Here is an 18,120-nt window from a genome sequence, read left to right as displayed (position 1 = left end):
ACTGAGGCACACCATTGTGAAATATCACAATCAGGGAACAAAAAGAAGATTCCACAAGACTCTTGAAAGAAAATACAGGTCACATACAAAGAATCAGGACTCAGACTTCAGTCTTCTCAACAGTCACGTTGGAAGGAAGATGACAATGGAGACATTTCTTCAAAATTATGAAGGAAAATTATTTCCAACCGAGAATTCTTCACCCAAACCATCTTATGAAAGTAACATAAAGATATTTTCTCAGACATAAAAGACCTCAAAATGTTTACCTTCCATGCCTCTTTTCTCAAGAAGCAACTGGAGAGAGTATTCCACCAAAAAAGTAAATTTTCAGTAAAGACAATAACTTAGGGTACAGAATATAGAAGATCCAATATGGGAGAGAGACGATAGTAATCTTTCGGAGGACTGGATTGTGAAGAGAAGTTCCAGGATGCCAGCTGTGCACTGGATTTAAAGGGCCACTACTTCAGTTGTAGTGACGTGACTCCTGAAACTGTCATCACCAAGACAACCACTGACATTGTTCCTAAGGACAGGATGCCCAGATAGGCCTGCTCCAGATTTTTATTTCTATCTGGCTTGTCTTGATGCACCTACTCACTCCACCTTGCCTTACTTCCTGGGTCAGCTGAGACCACTCATTTTCACCTCCCAGATGAGGTAAAGATTCTGCTTTAATCAATTGCTAAGTGTTGGAAGACCACAAAGGGCTCAGAATCCAAAAATAAAGAACAGCACTCTTCCCATGTGACCATATACTTGCTGAACAAGCCCGCAATACCCAGCCCATACTAGAGCAATGACAGATACCTGACCAAGATGGCGGCCTACGTTTCCAAAATTAACTCATTACACTGCTTAATGATTCCCTGAGCAGAAACTCTTCAAGCTCAGTGAACCTGACGCCTGACTGGTCAGCTTGTTTCCTGGAAGCTTTCATCTAACTATGGTAATGCTGCCCCTTCCTAACTCGGTTAGCTTAGTACACTATTCATTTTTTCAAAGTAAACGATACATTGCTTAGGAAATAACCACAGACAATAAAACTGTAAAGAAAAGTAAAAGAATATAAACACATTAAGTCAGGATAATGGCACCTCTGGGAACAGGGATGGGGATAGGAGTTGGGGCACACTTAGTATTCTAAAATACTAATAATTACTAGTATTACTAATACTAAAATACTAAATACTAATAATCTAAAATACTAATAATTTCTACTTTTTAACCTGAGCAATAGGTAATACGTCCTCTTTTTGTTATTCTTAAGTTGAAACATACATATTTGATACACTCTTGTTTTGTATAACACATTGCACAAAATTTTTAAATAAACTACAAAACAAAGATACAGTGACTTTTAAAAAAGCCAGTACACACTGAATATTAACCTTGAATTTCCTACTCTGTATAAGGCAAAAGATGAGTCCAACTTGCGAACATTAGAAAAAAATTCTTTTTCACAAATGGGGTCCACTGACAGCTGAATCTTCATTCATGCTCCTCAATCAGCTTTACAATCACAGCCCACAGTCAGTACCACCCAGCTAAACAACAGCTATTAAAGAGAAGCATGGGATAAGTAAAAACTGACGAGGTCTCCACTCATCAGAAACTCAGGAGGCAACATCATAAGCAGCATCTAAACTAGTATTGACCCAAGCAATGAATATTTATATATAGTGCAAGGGACTTATAACTTCTTTCATTCTTCTAAAATCTAATAGTATTTTTAATAGTAACATTAATCTCAGATTATCTTCTATTGTGAACTCCCCCACCCATACCCAACCTGTAGGAAATAAATTTTCTAAACTGTGAAATACTTGAGGACTAGAATTCTGTACAGGCCAATCCCTCTATCTATACTCTCTTCCCCACCAACTAGGATTGTGGACCCATTCCTTAGTTGGGTTTTGTCTTGTTTCAATATTTCTATGGTTCCTTGCCTTTAACCATAAAAAAAGCAAACATCTCTATTAAAAATGTTCAACTCTTCTCTCTTTTAAATGAACTCCAGATCTTTGCTTCTTATTCCTGTACACGCCTCTGAAAAACAGTCTAACTCCTTGACTCCTTACCTACATGTACCTGTATTCTAGATTCTGCCACCTCACTGATGCTACTCTCTCAAAAGGTAAGGACCAAACTCTATTTCAGTTTTCATCCTCCTTTACATTTTTCTGCAGACTCTTATACACTGACCAGCTCCTCATTTTTTTAAAATTAATTAATTAATTAATTAATTTTATTTGGGGCTGCGTTGGGTCTTCGTTGCTGCGCGCGGGCTTTTTCTAGTTGCGGCGAGCGGGGGCTACTCGTCGTTGCGGTGCGCGGGCTTCTCATTGCAGTGGCTTCTCTTGTTGCGGAGCATGGGCTCTAGGTGCGTGGGCTTCAGTAGTTGTAGCATGCAGGCTCTGTAGTTGTGGCTCGCAGGCTCTAGAGCGCAGGCTCAGTAGTTGTGGCGCACGGGCTTAGTTGCTCCGTGGCATGTGGGATCTTCCTGGACCAGGGCTCGAACCCATGTCCCCTGCATTGGCAGGCGGATTCTTAACCACTGCACCACCAGGGAAGGTCCAACCAGCACCACATTTTAAAAATTCTTTCTTGCATCGTTTTTGTTCTCTTTCTACCACGCTGCTTTTAAGCATCTCCTCTTCTCTTGACTCTTCTTCCACTCCCAGTGACTCAAATGTAGCCACATTACCAAGGTTCTGTCCTCAGCACCTCCTTTCTCTTTACTCTGTATTACCTTCCCAGGCAAGTCCACCCGTTCTTCCGGTTTCAAATAGCACGTCTGTACTAACAATTACTAAATATCTATTTTCTACTCTGGCCCATCTCCTGAACTCCAGAACCAAATTTTAAACTACCAACCTAACATCATTATAGGAATGTTCAGCCAATACTTCAAACTTAACATGTGTAAATGGAACAAATTATCAACATCTCTCCCTGTTCCCCCACCCTATGTTCTTCTCTAAACCTCAGTTTCTTCATATTTAAAAAAAGAGGTTACAATAATAACTCACACCTCACAAAGTCCCTTGAAAATTAAATACCACAAAGTGCTCAGCAGTGTCTAGCACAAAGTAAGTACTCAATTAGTGATGTCCATCATTACACTGTAACCATAGTAATAGTATTTAAACCTACTACTTGCTCTCAACTTTGGAGGGCATCTTTTCACATTACAATCAGAATTTTTTGTATTACTTCTTTATACAAAAAGTTTTCATGAATACCCTTTTGTCTAAAAGGAAAGTTGAACATACTAAACAACGGTTTTTAACATTCTGTGAAATATAACCCTCAACCTACCTGTTAAGGGTTGATCTGTGTCTCCTAAAAGATGCTGAAATCCTAACCCCCAAATACTGATTCACTGATTCAAATCAGTGAATCTGAGACGATTTGAAAATAGGGTCTTTGCAGATGTTTCAGTTAAGATGGGATCATAGGATGAGTCCTAATGCAACATGACTGCGTCTCTATAACAAGGGGAAATTCGGACACAGAGAGATACATACAGAGAGGAGACAATGTCACAGGGAGAACATCATCTACAAACCAAGGAACACCTGGAGCTACCAAAAGCTAGGAGAGAGGCATGGAAGGAAGTCTCTCTCACAGCCCTCAAAAAGAACCAACTCTGCCAAACCTTGTTTTCAAACTTCTAGCCTCCAGAACTGCGAGACAGCAAATATCTACTGTCCCCAAAAGTGAAAGTGTCCATGATCTTTGCTGAAATTACCTCCCATTATCTGTCCAACTCCTTTTCATCCACTCAGCACACAGTTCCAGGGAGTCTTCTACAATCCCCTAACCTGAATCAATTTTTCCATACCAAGTACTTCCATGACAAGTCGTTTACCTATTATTACCACTCTGCATTACCCTGTATTATAATTACCTGTTTACAGATCCAACTCCTTGACAAGATAATAAGATGATGGAGAGCAAGAGTCCACTTTTATATCAAATCCATTTTTATATCAAGTCAACTTCTATATCCTCCTCAACAATACACACCTCATATAAACTAAACTGGCATTTAAGTATTTGTAGCTTGGTTCAAAGAAAGATAAAGCTCAATAAATTTTAATATTAACAGTTACTCATAAATTCAACATCTGCTGATCTATGATGGCGAGTAACTTCATGAGGTTTTTTCTGCCAAATGATAGGGGCCAGTGGCCACTGCACAGAGATATGCAGGCAATTACTGCTTTGCATGGTAGGGCGGAGTTAGCCTATTTTTACTGGGGAAGAAGGGTAGAAAAGAAACGAATCGGGGGGGGGGTCTTTGTTTTACAATAATATATTAAAAACCTACATCCACCAGGTTATTTTATTTAGGGTCACCACACTTGCTCAAGTCACCAAAATATGCAATGATTAAAATGCGTGAACGCTGCTTCAGCAGGTGTTGGCACAGCTCCCATAGCTCTCCATAAGCTAAGACTGTCAGAATTAGCAACTACAGACACAAGACACCCCTTTAAATGTGAATTTCGGATAAACGAATAATACGTCAAGAATGCCCCATGCAATATTTGGAACATACTTAAAGTAAAAAGTTAGGGCTTCCCTGGTGGCGCAGTGGTTGAGAGTCCGCCTGCCGATGCAGGGGACGCAGGTTAGTGCCCCGGTCCGGGAAGATCCCACATGCCGCGGAGCGGCTGGGCCCGTGAGCCAGGTCTGCTGAGCCTGCGCGTCCGGAGCCTGTGCTCCGCAACGGGAGAGGCCGCAGCAGTGAGAGGCCCTCGTACCGCAAAAAAATAAAAATAAAACTAACAGTGACAAAAAAGAGAATAAATGAAAAAATAATAATAAAATAACAATGACAAAAAAAAAAAACCTTAAAGTCTACACGGGTAATTTAAAAAGAAATACCATTTGCATAATATAAAACTCGCGGGATAGTCTATCTCAACTAGTAAGTCATTTATTTTCAATCAACTTCGCCTATTTTTAATAAAAAATACTTAGGCATTTTTATGTAAGTAAACTGCAGCCATTTTAAGTACACAGTTCTATGGAGTTCCATAAATGTAGGATTTATGGAAATCCTTGTATGGACTTCCCTGTAACTACCAACACAATCAAGAAACAGAATACTTCTATCACCCCAGAAGGCTCCCTTGCATCCCCCGTACCAGTCAAACTCTCACAACTACCACCACCCACCACCTACTCCCCCATCCAACCACCCACCCACATGGGCAACCGCCAATCTTTCTATCCCTATAAATTTTCCTTTTCTATAATTTCATTATGTATGGAATCAACGGTTTGGGCTCTTTTGTATCTGAGTTCTTTAAATTAGCATAATGCTAAGATTTATACATGTCATTGCATGTATCAGTAGATCATTTCTTTTTATTGCTGAGAATCCCACTGTACTGACAGACCTCTCTTCGTATGGCTGTAATGCTCCTATTAATGCTTGCTATCCCCCTCCCCCCTTCCTTTCCATTCCATATCTACTTACAAATCAAATTACCAGATCATATGGTAATAGTACATTTAGTTTTAAAATGACTGTCGAATTATTTTCCAAAGCAGGTATATTGTTTCACATCCCCACTAGCAATGCATGAGAGTTCCAGCTGCTCTACATCCTCTCCAAACATGCTACCGCTCCGGAATTTTCACCGCTCTATGATAAGCATGTAGCAGTATCTCCTTGTGTTTTCACTTTGTGTTTCCCTGATGGCTAATAATACTGGCATTTTAAAGCGTGCTTGGGACTTCCCTGGTGGTCCAGTGGTTAAGAATCCGTCTTCCAATGCAGGGGATGTGGGCTCGATCCCAGGTCAGGGAACTAAGAGCCCACATGCTGCCGGGCAACTAAGCCCACACGCTGCAACTACAGAGCCCACGCGCTCTGGAGACCACGAGCGGCAACTAAGACCCAACATAACCAAAAATAAAATAAATAAATATTTAAAAAATAAAATAAAGTGTGCTTATTGGCCACTCATATAATTATCTGTTCAAATCTTTTCCCCAGTTTAATGTATTATCTCCAACTTATTATTATATGTTCTTTTATAAGTCCTTTTATAAGTCCTTATATAAAAGGACTTATATTCCCTAAACACTTGGCAGACCAAGAAAGCCATTTAGCTCTGTAATTTTCTTTGCAGGAAAGATCTTGACTAGAAATTCAACTTATTTAAAAGATAGAGGGCTAGGACTTCCCTGGTAGTCCAGTGGTTAAGACTCCATGCTCCCAATGCAGGAGGCACAGGTTTGATCGCTGGTCAGGGAACTAAGATCCTGCATGCTGCACTGGCATGGCCACCAAAAACAAAACAAAACAAAACAAAAAAAGAAAAGAATAGAGGGCTATTCAGGCTTGCTTTTCCTTTTGGAATGACTTTCGAGGAACTGCACCATATCATCTAAGTTGGCAACTTACTGGCATAAAGTTGTTCATAATATTTAGTATCTATAGTAATGTATCTTTCATTCCTGATATTAGTAAATTTTGCCTTCTGTTTTTTTTCTTGTGCAGTCTACTTAGAGATTTATTAATTTTATTGATCTTTTCAAAGGATGAGCTTCTGGTTTAATTTCTCTATTGTTTGCCCACTTTCTACTTCATTGATTTATTTTTCTCTTCTTTCTACTTACTTTGGGTTTGATTTTATCTTCATATTCTAGCTTGCTGAGGTGAAACCTTAAGATTGATTTTCCTTCAAATATAAATATTTGAAGCTACAAATTTCCCTCTAAGCACTGCTTTAGCTGCGTTCCTCAAATGCGTTTTCATTTTCATTCAGTTTGAATATTTTCTAATTTCTCTTGTGATTTATTCTTTAATCCACGGGTTATATAAAAGTGGGCTGTTTAATATGCAAATATTCACAAATTTTGCAAGCAGGGACTTCCCTGGTGGTCCAGTGGTTAAGACTCTGCGCTTCCACTACAAGGGGCCAAGGTTTGATCGCTGGTCAGGGAACTGAGATCCCACATGCTGCGTGGTATGGCCAAAAAAAAAAAAAAAAAAACACACACTGCAAGCATATTTTTGTTAATTTCTAATATATCCTGCTTTGGTCACACAACTTTCTCTATACGATTTCAATCCTTTAAAAGTTTGTTAAATTACTGAGATGTGTAGCCCAGCATATGATCTTGGCTTACTGTCCATGGGCACTTGAAATGAATACATGCCATTAGGCCCACTGTTCCATAAATGTCCATTAGGTGAAGTTAGTTGATAATGTTACTCAGGTTTTTGATATCCTCATTGATCTTCTAATTGATCAATTACTGAAAGAGGCATGCTGCAAACTCTAATGCTGGGGATTTATCCATTTCTTCTTTCAGTTCTCTCAGTTTATGCTTTATGTATTTTGAAGCTCTAATCTTGAGTGCATAGACATTTAGGGTTGTTAACTCTTCTTGAGAAGATGGTCCTTCTATAATTTATGAAATGTCTACCGTTATCCCTGGTAACAGTCTCGTCCCAAAACCACTTCAAACTTTTTTATGATTAATATTTGCATGGTCTTATCTATATCTATACTTTCACTTTTAAACTGTGGTTATACTTAAAATGAATTTCTTTTATGAAACATAAATAGGTTTGGTTTTTTAAAACCCAATCTGCATTTTAAACAATATCTGTTTTTTTTTTAATATCTGCCTTTTAATTGGACTGTTTGGAATATTTATATTTAATATTATCACTAAAACAGGGTTTAAATCTACCTAACTGCTCTTTGTTATTTGTTTCACTTATTACTTGTTCCTTTTACTCTGTCTTCTTTTGAATTGAGTATTTTTTAGTAACCATTTTAATTCCATTTAATTTATAGATATTAATGGCTTACTATCTATACTTCTTTGCTTTATTTTTTAGTGGTACTCTAGAACTTAAAATATGTTTCTTAACATACCACAGTTTATATTCAAATAATGTTACTTTATGTTTTGCTTTCTGGTTTTTTTTTGCAGTACGTGGGCCTCTCACTGCTGTGGCCTCTCCCGTTGCAGAGCACAGGCTCTGGATGCGCAGGCTCAGCGGCCATGGCTTACAGGCCTAGCCACTCCGCCAGCATGTGGGATCTTCCCGGACCGGGGCACGAACCCGTGTCCCCTGCATCGGCAGGCGGACTCCCAACCCCTGCGCCACCAGGGAAGCCCGCTTTATGTTTAATGTAGAAAGTTTACAGCAGTATTCTGTCATGTCCTGCCCCCCATCCTTTGTTCTACTGCTGTCATACATTTACTTCTTTTACTTCTTCACATTGTAAACCCCACAATTCACTGTTATTATTTTTGTCTTAAACAATTATCTTTTCAAAAAATTTAAAACTGATTTTAAAAAGTATTTTATTTTCACTCACACATTAACCATTTCTCCAGCACTTTTCAATGCTTTATGTATATATAACTTTTAATTTGGTATCATTTACCTTCTGCCTAAAGAACTTCTTTGAACATTTCTCACAACACACGTCTGCTGGTGATAAATTCAGCTTTGGGTCTGAGAAAAGCTCCACTTTGAAGGATATTTTCACTGGATGTATAATTGTAGGTTGACAAGTTTTATTTTTTCAGCAATTTAAGAAAGTCATTATCTTCTGACTTGCATAGTTTTAATAAAGATGTCTGCAGTCATTATCTTTGTTCTTCTGTATGTAATGAGTTTTTTCCTCTGGAAGCTTTTTTCTTCCCCTCCCCCCATATTTCTCACTGCCTCTTTGATCAGGTCTTTATTCAAAATTAGCTGTCCAAAATGATTTGACCATTACAGGTTAAACAAATTTAAGTTTATGCAGCAGCCTTCTTTTCTTCTGTGGTGGGTTTCTTTTCTGCAGGCTTCTTTTCAACTGCTTGTTTCTTGGTCACTGCAGCCTTTTTTCCCACCAAAGGCTTCTTCTGCTTCTTAATGCCAACAGCTTTCTTTCCTTTCTTCCCCACCACAGGCGTCCTGCCTGGAAGCCCCTTCTCATCTGCTTTGGCTTCTAGTGCTGCTGCTGCCCTATCCACCTGGATTTTGTGGTTCTTGGCCTGGCGAAGAATGGCGTTCCGGCGCATGGTCTTTGCACACGGGTTGAGCTTCAGTGGTTCTCAGGTTTTTCAGTGGACTCTTCTTCGGGGCTCTGTGATGAATCTTCTCGCGTGGTGCTCGGAGGGCTCTTTGGATCTCTGGGCTTTTCAAGATTCTGCTAAGGTCTGTACTGAGCCTCTTGTGCATGGGGAGGTTGTAGCTACCTTTTTTTTTTTTTTTTGCGGTACGTGGGCCTCTCACTGTTGTGGCCTCTCCTGTTGCGGAGCACAGGCTCCGGACATGCACGGGCCCAGCCGCTCCGCGGCATGTGGGATCTTCCCAGACCAGGGCACGAACCTGTGTCCCCTGCATCGGCAGGCGGACTCTCAACCACTGCGCCACCAGGGAAGCCCTGTAGCTACTCTTGAGGGGAGCAGCTTTACGCCAAGTGCCATGCAGCTCATCTAACTTGCAGAAAGCACTTTTCAGTCCAAATGCAGGAACGTAGCACATGCCCACCAGGAGCAAGTTTCAAATGGTTCGGTTTGCTCACATTAGGCAGAGTAATTGCAGGGATGTTTCTGAAGGCCTTGATGATGCGCTCAGTACAGACGACGCAGGGTCTCCTGCACTGGATACGGTGACGGTTTCTCATTTTGCTTTCGCCAGCTCTCATTCTCTGAGAGGCGTAGACCTTTCTGATATCATTCCAAGCCTTAAGCTTCTTCAGAAGCAAAACAGCCTGCTTGGTCTTCTTGAAGCCTTCAACTTTGTCTTCAACCACCAAAGGAAATTCAGGAACTTCCTCAATACGATGACCTTTAGACACAGCCAGCGCTGGTAACGCTGAGGCAGCCAGTGCAGAGCAGATGGCGTATCGCTTCTGCATTACGTTCACTCTGCGGTGCCAGCGTCACCAGTGGGCGCAAACACGTGGCCCCCACGACACATATTTTCAAGAGCACCCTGGCCAGAGTGGTGAGTCCCGCCACTTCGAACTCTGGGAATTCGAGCCACAGCCCTGCCAGTATCCCAAGATTCAGCACGGGTTCGATGACCTGCTAATTCACCGACAGCACAGGGCTGTGCTGTTTTTGCACAAGTTGGTGCAAAGTTCACAATATCTGGTCAAATCAGAGCTTGAACACAGCAGGCAAAGTGACATTTGTGCCAGATGGCTCCCCGTTTTTGGAGTACACGGATATCAGTGGGTGAGCACACGCCACGGCGGGGAGAGGAGGAGGCCACGCTCCTCGCGACCCAGCGGCTCCCAAAGGAAAAGCTCTCTGGAAGCTTTTAAGATTTTCTTTCTGAAATTGGCTCTCAGCAGTTTCATTATGATGTACCCAATAACGTACCAGTGTATCTGATACAGATGTACCAGTCTATTCGCTCTCTGCTTTATCCTGTTTAGGGTTTAAGTTTCTCAGATCTATGGGTTTGTATTTTTCATCAAACTTGGAAATTTTTATAGCCATTATTTCTTCACATGTCTTTTCTGTTCTCTCATTCTGGTACTCCAATTACATTATGTTAGACAACTTGATATTGTCCCACAGGTAACCAAGTCATTGTTCTTTTTTTTTTTTCTTTTTTCAGTTTTTCTCTCTGCGCTTCATGAAGTAGTTTCTATTGCCCTCTTCAAATTCACTGGTCTTTTCTTACACAGTACCAAATTTATTTTTAATCTTACACAGTCAATTCCTCTCTCCATATAGTATATGTTTCATGTCTAGGCGCTTCATTTGGCTCCTCTGCGTCATTTGCGCCTCTCCTCTGGGAGTCATGTTTCCTTTACATTTCTGGAGCGTGTTTATAACAGCTGGTTTGAAATCTTACCTGCTAATTTCATCATATCTACCATTTGTATCTGTTTTCATTGATAATTTTTTCTCCAAGTTATATTATTCCTGCTTCCTTGCATTTAACATGATTGGGTATTTCATATGTAAAATTTACATTGTTGGGTATAATTTACACTGTTTTATTTTAATAACGTTTACTATGACAGATAGTTACGTTACTTATGGATCAACTTTCAAGGCCTGTTTTTAACCCTTTTGAGGGCAAGTCTGGACTCCCCTTTATTCTAGGGCTAGTTCAGCTCTGCTGTAAGGCATGACTCTTCCAGAGTCTCCCATGGATGCCCTGGGCAGTTAACAAGGACCCTCCACTCCAGCTGACTGGAACTCTAGGATCTCCCAGCCCTGAGTGAATTCTGCAGGTTTTTTCAGTAAATTACTGAGTTTACACCATTCTGATCATTCTTTGCCTGGCTTCACAGAGTGTCATACTACACCTGGGGGCTCATTCAGCTAAAGACTAGGGGAACCCAAGGCTGAGTTCCGACATTCTTCCTCTGGGCAGCTTCTTCCTTTCAGATACTCTGCCCCTCAAATTAGTTGCATTAGCCTCTCCAAATTCCAAATTTTGTTTCCTCAACTCAGCGACACCGTCACACCCTGCTTGGATTCCTCCTCCCCACGCTGTGGTCCAGAAAGTGGCTCCAAGCAGTAAGTCAGCACAACCACTTCTCTCTTCTCAGGAGGTACAGCCTCGCACTGCCTGTCGTCCAGCTGTCTTAGTCCATTCGTGCTACGATAACAAAAGGCCGGACCAGGTGGCTGAGCAACAGCAGAAATTTATCGCTCACGGTCTGGAAGCTGGGAGTCTGAGATCAGGGCAGCAGCGTGACCAGGTGGGGGCCTTCTTCCAGGTCATAGACTTCTTGGTGTACCCTCACGTGACAGGAGGGGCAAAAGATCTCTCTGGAGCCTTTTGTAAAAGCTCTAACCCCACCCATAAGGGTGCCCCCCTCATGACCTAATCACCTCCCTAAAGCCCTACTTCCGAATACCTTCCTAAGAATCATCATCTTTGGAAGTCTGGATTCAACATATGAATTTCGTGGGGGTCACAAACATTCAGACCGTAGCCTAATGTCTCAGAACCGTGGTTTCATATGTTTTGTTCACTTTCCTAGTTGTTTATGGTGGGAGTATAAATCTGGTCTCAGTTATTCCATCACTGTGTGAAGCGGAAGAACTCCCAATCTTGTTCGTCTGGAAGCAGACGCGCTCTAAAACTTGCACTCGTTGTGTTTTTTAAAATATACTTAAATCCTTTTTTATTTTTTCTGCATTAATTCCCCATTTCTAAGAGACCTACCTGCTATATATTTCCTTTGCAAAAACTGCTCTGGCTCCTCCTTTATGTTTGCTCTTCCACATAATCTTTAGGTCCATATGACCAACTTCCCCCAAACTTGCCCTAGCATCTGATAGAGATGGAATTAAATATATAGATTAATTGGAGGAAACTGACATCCTGCCTAATACTGACTCTTCTCGTTTCTCTTACCCAAATACGAAGTATATCTCTCTGTTTACTGAAGTCTACTTAAGTATCATTAATTAGTTTTCTTCAAACAAGTCCCATATATCTTTTACATTTATTCCTCAACATTTTACATTTTTTTGTTTATTTTCTGAAAGGGAGCTTATTTTCCATGATCTCTTCTAACTAATTACAGTCCTTACAAAAGAAAGCTAGATATTTTTATGTTAATTTTGTACCCACCAAACTACTAGGCACTCTTATTAGTTCTAATGTGTTTTCGTGGATTCCCTTTGGTTTTCCCAGGTGGCAAATCATATTATCTGCAAATAATAATTTGGTCTCCTTTATAATATTTATATATTTTTTCATTATCTGGTCTGATTACAGGAAAATGTTAAATAATAGTAATGGTAGTGCACATACTGACTTTCTCTCCAACTTTAGAGAAAATACTCCAGTACTTCACCATTAAATAGGATTCTAACTCTTGATTTTAAGTTTTTTAATAATGTTAAGGAAATATACATCTGTATTATTAAGAGTCTTTATCAGGATGAATACTGAATTTCATAAAATCCTATTTCATCAAGTACTTTATCCTAACATATCATATGGCATATTAGTAGGCGTAGATATTATATTAATAGTTTTCTTAAAATTGAATTATCCCTATGTACCTAAATCCTATTTGGTAATTGGATTTTTTAATATATGACTGCATTTTATAAATTTATTATGATTTTATTTATGATTTTTGTATCTATACTCATTAGTAAGATTATAATTTACTTTCTTTTGGTATCTTTGTCAGAAATAGAATTATCCTAATTTAATAAAATGTATTACTTTTATAAACAGTAATAAAGTTATAAAAAATAAAGCCTAAAAATCACTAACAACTCTCCAAATGCCCACCACTTCTCTTTTAATTAAAAAAAATGTTTTTTAATGGGGTATAGTTGATTTAAACTGTGTTGCCACCACTTTTTAAACATTTATTTTTTCTTCAGATTCTGGAGCTGTCGTAGTAAAATCTTGACAGGTCATTTTTCCACCCCACCCTACACTTTAGAGTACAGTTTAGATATATATTATACATACATTCCTGAACAGCTGCTTGTAAGACAAAATTCTATCTTTCAAATACCACTATCCCCAAAACTCACTTTGTAAAATCAGGAGATGTTTTAGATACTAGTGGCTTTTCTTTCTTGCAGGAATTCTCTTCCCCAAGTGTTTCTACAGCCCAATCCCTTAGGCTATTTAGGTCTAAACTAAAATGCCACCTCTTCAGAGAAGCCTTCCTTGTCCACCTAATTAAAATACCGCTACCAACTTTCCATCTCTCTCTAGCCCTGATTTATTCTTCATAACCACTCTGAAATACTTTATCCCCAGTGCCCAGAAAAGTAACTGACATTCAGTAAGTGGTCAACTAATGTTTGTTGAAGGAACAGATGAATGAAAGTAAGTGGGCACCCACTTACTTGGGTATAATTTGAAGAAAAAGTCCCCAAGAATAGTTTCCTCCTTTCTGGTGCCACACTTCCTAAAATGCCTATGACAACCTTATAAGGCTACTGCATAAATCATTAATCAATAATGCCCTGGTAAAATTATTTCATTTATCAGACTCTTTCTTCCATAATAATCAGTTCTTCAAGCCTTGAACACCTGGGGTTCCATGTAAATGAAGAAAAGTATAGAGTCTTCCAGAAACAAGCTCGTACTCTTTTTCTCATAATAGCAGTACCCAGTCAGCATATGGTAAATATATTCTGCCTACTGTTCTTAGCAGCTCCCCCCATAGAATTAAATACCAACGGAGTAAAACTATGGGGCAAAGAGAAAGTACTTGAAGAAGCAATAATTAGTCTGGGTGATAAAGGAGGGGACAGAAATCCCGAGTCCCTCATTTCTTTGGAGAATCATACCTGGAAGTAATCATACAGAAAGTGAATCTTTAAGAAAGAAGTAGAAATTGATTATGAGAATAAAACATGTTCTTTAGCTGTGGCTAAAGACTTTGAACCAGTTTTAGATTCAAATACAACAGGAACATTTCAGTTACCAAGTCCACTGAAAACAAACCCACTGAATTTGCCCATAGCTATCCTGGAAGACTGCACAGACACCAAGCAAGCTAGAAGAAAAATCCAGATTCCAGAACACACAGCCTGACATCCTAACTTGTTTCTCAGTCATGGTACTAAGTACTAGTAAGAGCAGTATCTTCCACAGAATACAGAAAAAACGGATTTTTTAAATACAGTAAGCTCTCCATTTTCTCATCTTATCTCTGACCAAATATTTGTCCATTGTTGTGACGGCATTATTCCATTTTAATTTAGATACTTCCCAACAGTCGGTCTTTATTGAATGGTGGGAACAGAAGCCAGGCCCTGGAAGTCCATATATTTCTGGTACTGTTACTTTTCTACTCCCATCTCTTATTCTTTAATGTTATCAATAACAAAAAAAATAACCAAATATGCGAAAGCTGCAAAATTCTTCAAGTATAAAATTTCAAATACTGAACTTCCTTTCTGATTTACCAATTATCTAAATTCTTAAGTATAAATAACATGATTAAAACATGATGGATTCCCATTAGATGTAATTACTAATTACTGAATTAGATGTAATAACCAAAAGACAAAGGTAACAGCTAAAGGAGATACAAAATTCTAAATTAAGATGAATGTAACTTAGGTGTTTAGGTACAGTATATGCCTACACACTCTCAAATCCAAAACAATGGATTTTGTTAGGAATTTAAATCTCTCGACTAGTACTACAGTGTTCTTTCTTTCAATTTTTTCTCCCAGTTCATTCCAATATATGCAATGTTCCAACAACTCAGGCCCAGCAGTCCCTTCCTCAACCTTCTATTCCCTAATTACATGAGGACACATGACATACATACAGTCTCATGCATTGTACATTTCTCCTCTCAAATACCTGTTCCCCATTAAATTCAAAATCAGTTCATGCATTGATTTCTATGAACAAAACAGAAATGTAATACATTGGATGCCTAACCTCTTGATTTTCTACTCCACTGCTGGAAAGCTCCAAAACAGAACCTCCACTGTCAACTACTGCTGATGTCATTGTTTATTCCCTGAGGAAGCTTCAAACGCAATCAGTCGACGTAATTAAAGGTTCATGGGTGATTGCCAGGGTTACAGGTTTGCACTATCATGTTTTAAAAGTCAATAGAGAAGGAGTGGAGTAGATATCCAGAAATCCAGTCTTCTAAAGATGAATAACCAGAGAGCCTAAAAAGAGGAAGAATTGAAAAATTATTAAAAATACACAAAATGGATATAAAGCACAACCTACTTTGCATCTAATTTTTAACACTTTTGTAAACTAAAAGGAGATAGGCTTATACAGCCCTGTGTCAAAAGAGGGCAGTACTGAACATCCTGCTTAGAGCTGTCAAGTTCGTGAACAATCTGAAATAAGTTCTTACCAAGCTATTGCACATTGGTGACCTGATGACATTTACATTCTAAGAGATAAAATGTTAGAACTTTCTCCCCTTATGAAGATGTACTATTATTCCTGAAATATTTTGGTAAAAATTCCTGAAATTAAAAAAAAATTTATGCACTGAAAACATAAAACGTGCTGGACCGAGACAACTTCCAAAATTATTCACCTATTTAACAAATTAAAAGATTTATTGGCTTGTAAATATTTCTCTTTTTTTGACCGCGCCGCACACCGCGCAGCATGTAGGATCTTAGTTCACCGACCAGGGATCGAATCCGTGCCCGCCCCCTCCGCCCCGCCCCGCCGTTCAAAAGCACGGAGTCTGAACCACTGGACCACCAGGGAAGTCCCTGGTTTGTAAATGTTTCATTCGTCTTTGGCTCATTTGGTTTGTTTATATGAAAAATTAATCAGAATTATCTTTTTTTTGCTATGGTAGTAATCTCATTTTGTGTTCACATTTTGAATACTCATACAAGGTCTATAAAATAGATTAATTTGAGTAACTTATACTTTCAAACAAAGTAGTTTGAAAATAAGGTAGTGAAATGACTTGGAATGACTTTAATATACTTTATCATTCTTTCCTCAATAATTTTTTTGCTATTGGTTCAAAATGCAGTATAGCGAAGGGTTTCAAGAAAACATAATTAAAGTTTTTTTCCCCTACTAGAGATGAATATCGGTATGCACATCGCCTAGATTTATGCATTAGATTATTCTAATAATTCTAAAAAGTTACATTTGATTTTGTGTATGTTAAATATTTCATAGAGAAATTACAGAATTTCTTTCTGACAGGATTTTTTCCCACAAAAATTTAAGAATGCAGAAAAATTAAGCATATTTAAAGAGAAAAGAATAACCGTTTCTAATTAATCATTCCATTAATATGTGGCCTATATTAAATTTGAACACTGGTACCATACAGATATGGAAATAAAATATTAAAGAATTTCCATAAACTTATACAATAAAAAGAAATACCTGAAAAAAAAGCAGAAATTTCACCTCACTACTTAAGACCCATTCAGTACTATTAGTCTCCTTTTTGATCTTATCAACAGAAAATGGGATAGAAAGTATTTGTATCTTAAGAATAAAAATTAAGAAAAATCCACAATCCCATCACACTAAAGCTTACTATTATCATACAAGGTAACAACTATTTTCAATTTCTGTTTTCTAATCATATAGATAGTAACAGCAGAAATAACTTTTACTTACAATTTGAATGTTAAGTAGTCTAAGCATCCTTCACTATTTTCACAAGTTGGCAAGAGTTAAAATATAAACCAGCAGTTCTCTGGAACTACTAGTGGGGGGAAAAAGACAGTATTAATATAATTCTATTAAAAAATATTTTGCCCAAAATAGGTGTGATTCTGACAGTAGGTACTTATTACAACAAACCATCTCCAAAGCCTGATGGTACACGTTTTATAATGAACATCATAAAGAAATTACTCCTGGGCTATTGAGGAATCAAAAGTTTTTATCAAACTGAAAATTTTAAGTCACCACTAGATACCAAGTATTGAGTAACGACAGATTCCAACATACATAGCCTAGACCCCACATCATGGGCTGCATTTCAATCAACCAACAGGATTTGAACACATGGCTGCAGGTATAACCCCAGAAACCCAGGAGTATAAAATCAAGTTTAAGAAGACTAACCCAATCAACTATACTTCAATAAAAAACAAATACGTTAGTTAATTAATTTTAAAGACCTAAAACATTTTAAAGTTTAGAAAAAAATGACTAACCCAGAAAACTACTGTTGAACGACGCTAATGATATATTATTGCTGATAACTTTCCTGCTATTCACTTTCTTGCTGCCTCACCCTCCAAACTTTGCACCCACACAAACCTAACACCCCGAGCCTCCTCAAGCAGCCCTCCTCCTCTCTGAAGCTCACCTGTGCACTGGGGCTTAGGCCGTGTTCCATCAACTATTCCCTCTTTTTCCTTAACCTTCTCTTCCTGAACATTGGGTTCTGTCCCTCAACATCTAAACATTTATAAGACTCTCTCAACGTTTTTCTTTTTTTTTTTTAATTTCTTGGCCGTGCTGCGTGCAGCATGAGGGATCCTAATTCCCGGACCAGGGATGGAACCCGTGCCCCCTGCAGTGGAAACTGGAGTCTTAACCACCGGACCACCAGGGAAGCCCCAAGACTCTCTCATCGTAAACATGACTCCTCCATGACCCTGCATACCCCTCCAGCTACCACTCTAGTTCCTTCCTTTCTCAGATAA

The 18,120-nt window shown here is 38.8% G+C and overlaps 1 protein-coding gene and 1 pseudogene across 6 annotated transcripts in view; both read right to left on the bottom strand.

The window, feature by feature from the left end:
• The window catches only part of ELF2 (E74 like ETS transcription factor 2), a 93,853-nt gene that overhangs the window by 52,499 nt on the left and 23,234 nt on the right, over positions 1-18,120 (bottom strand). For 4 of the 6 annotated variants that reach the window (XM_030876896.3, XM_030876899.3, XM_030876898.3 and 1 more), the window contains exons 2-3: positions 17,081-17,168; positions 15,395-15,633 (exon numbers count right to left, since the gene is read on the bottom strand). The exons of 1 other annotated variant lie outside the window; for it this stretch is intronic. In XM_030876896.3, the coding sequence (XP_030732756.1) occupies positions 15,395-15,466 (72 nt within the window). In that variant the 5' untranslated portion in view covers positions 15,467-15,633; positions 17,081-17,168. The remainder of the gene's footprint in view (positions 1-15,394; positions 15,634-17,080; positions 17,169-18,120) is intronic. One more of the 6 variants, XM_060298934.2, reaches the window with a different exon arrangement.
• Positions 8,481-11,101, bottom strand: LOC115863647 (large ribosomal subunit protein uL4-like; annotated as a pseudogene).

The sequence above is a fragment of the Globicephala melas genome, chromosome 5, assembly GCF_963455315.2.
Source record: "Globicephala melas chromosome 5, mGloMel1.2, whole genome shotgun sequence".
NCBI classification, from domain to species: domain Eukaryota; kingdom Metazoa; phylum Chordata; class Mammalia; order Artiodactyla; family Delphinidae; genus Globicephala; species Globicephala melas.
Note: the sequence above shows the minus strand (reverse complement) of the source record. Positions and strands in the feature narration are given on the sequence as shown.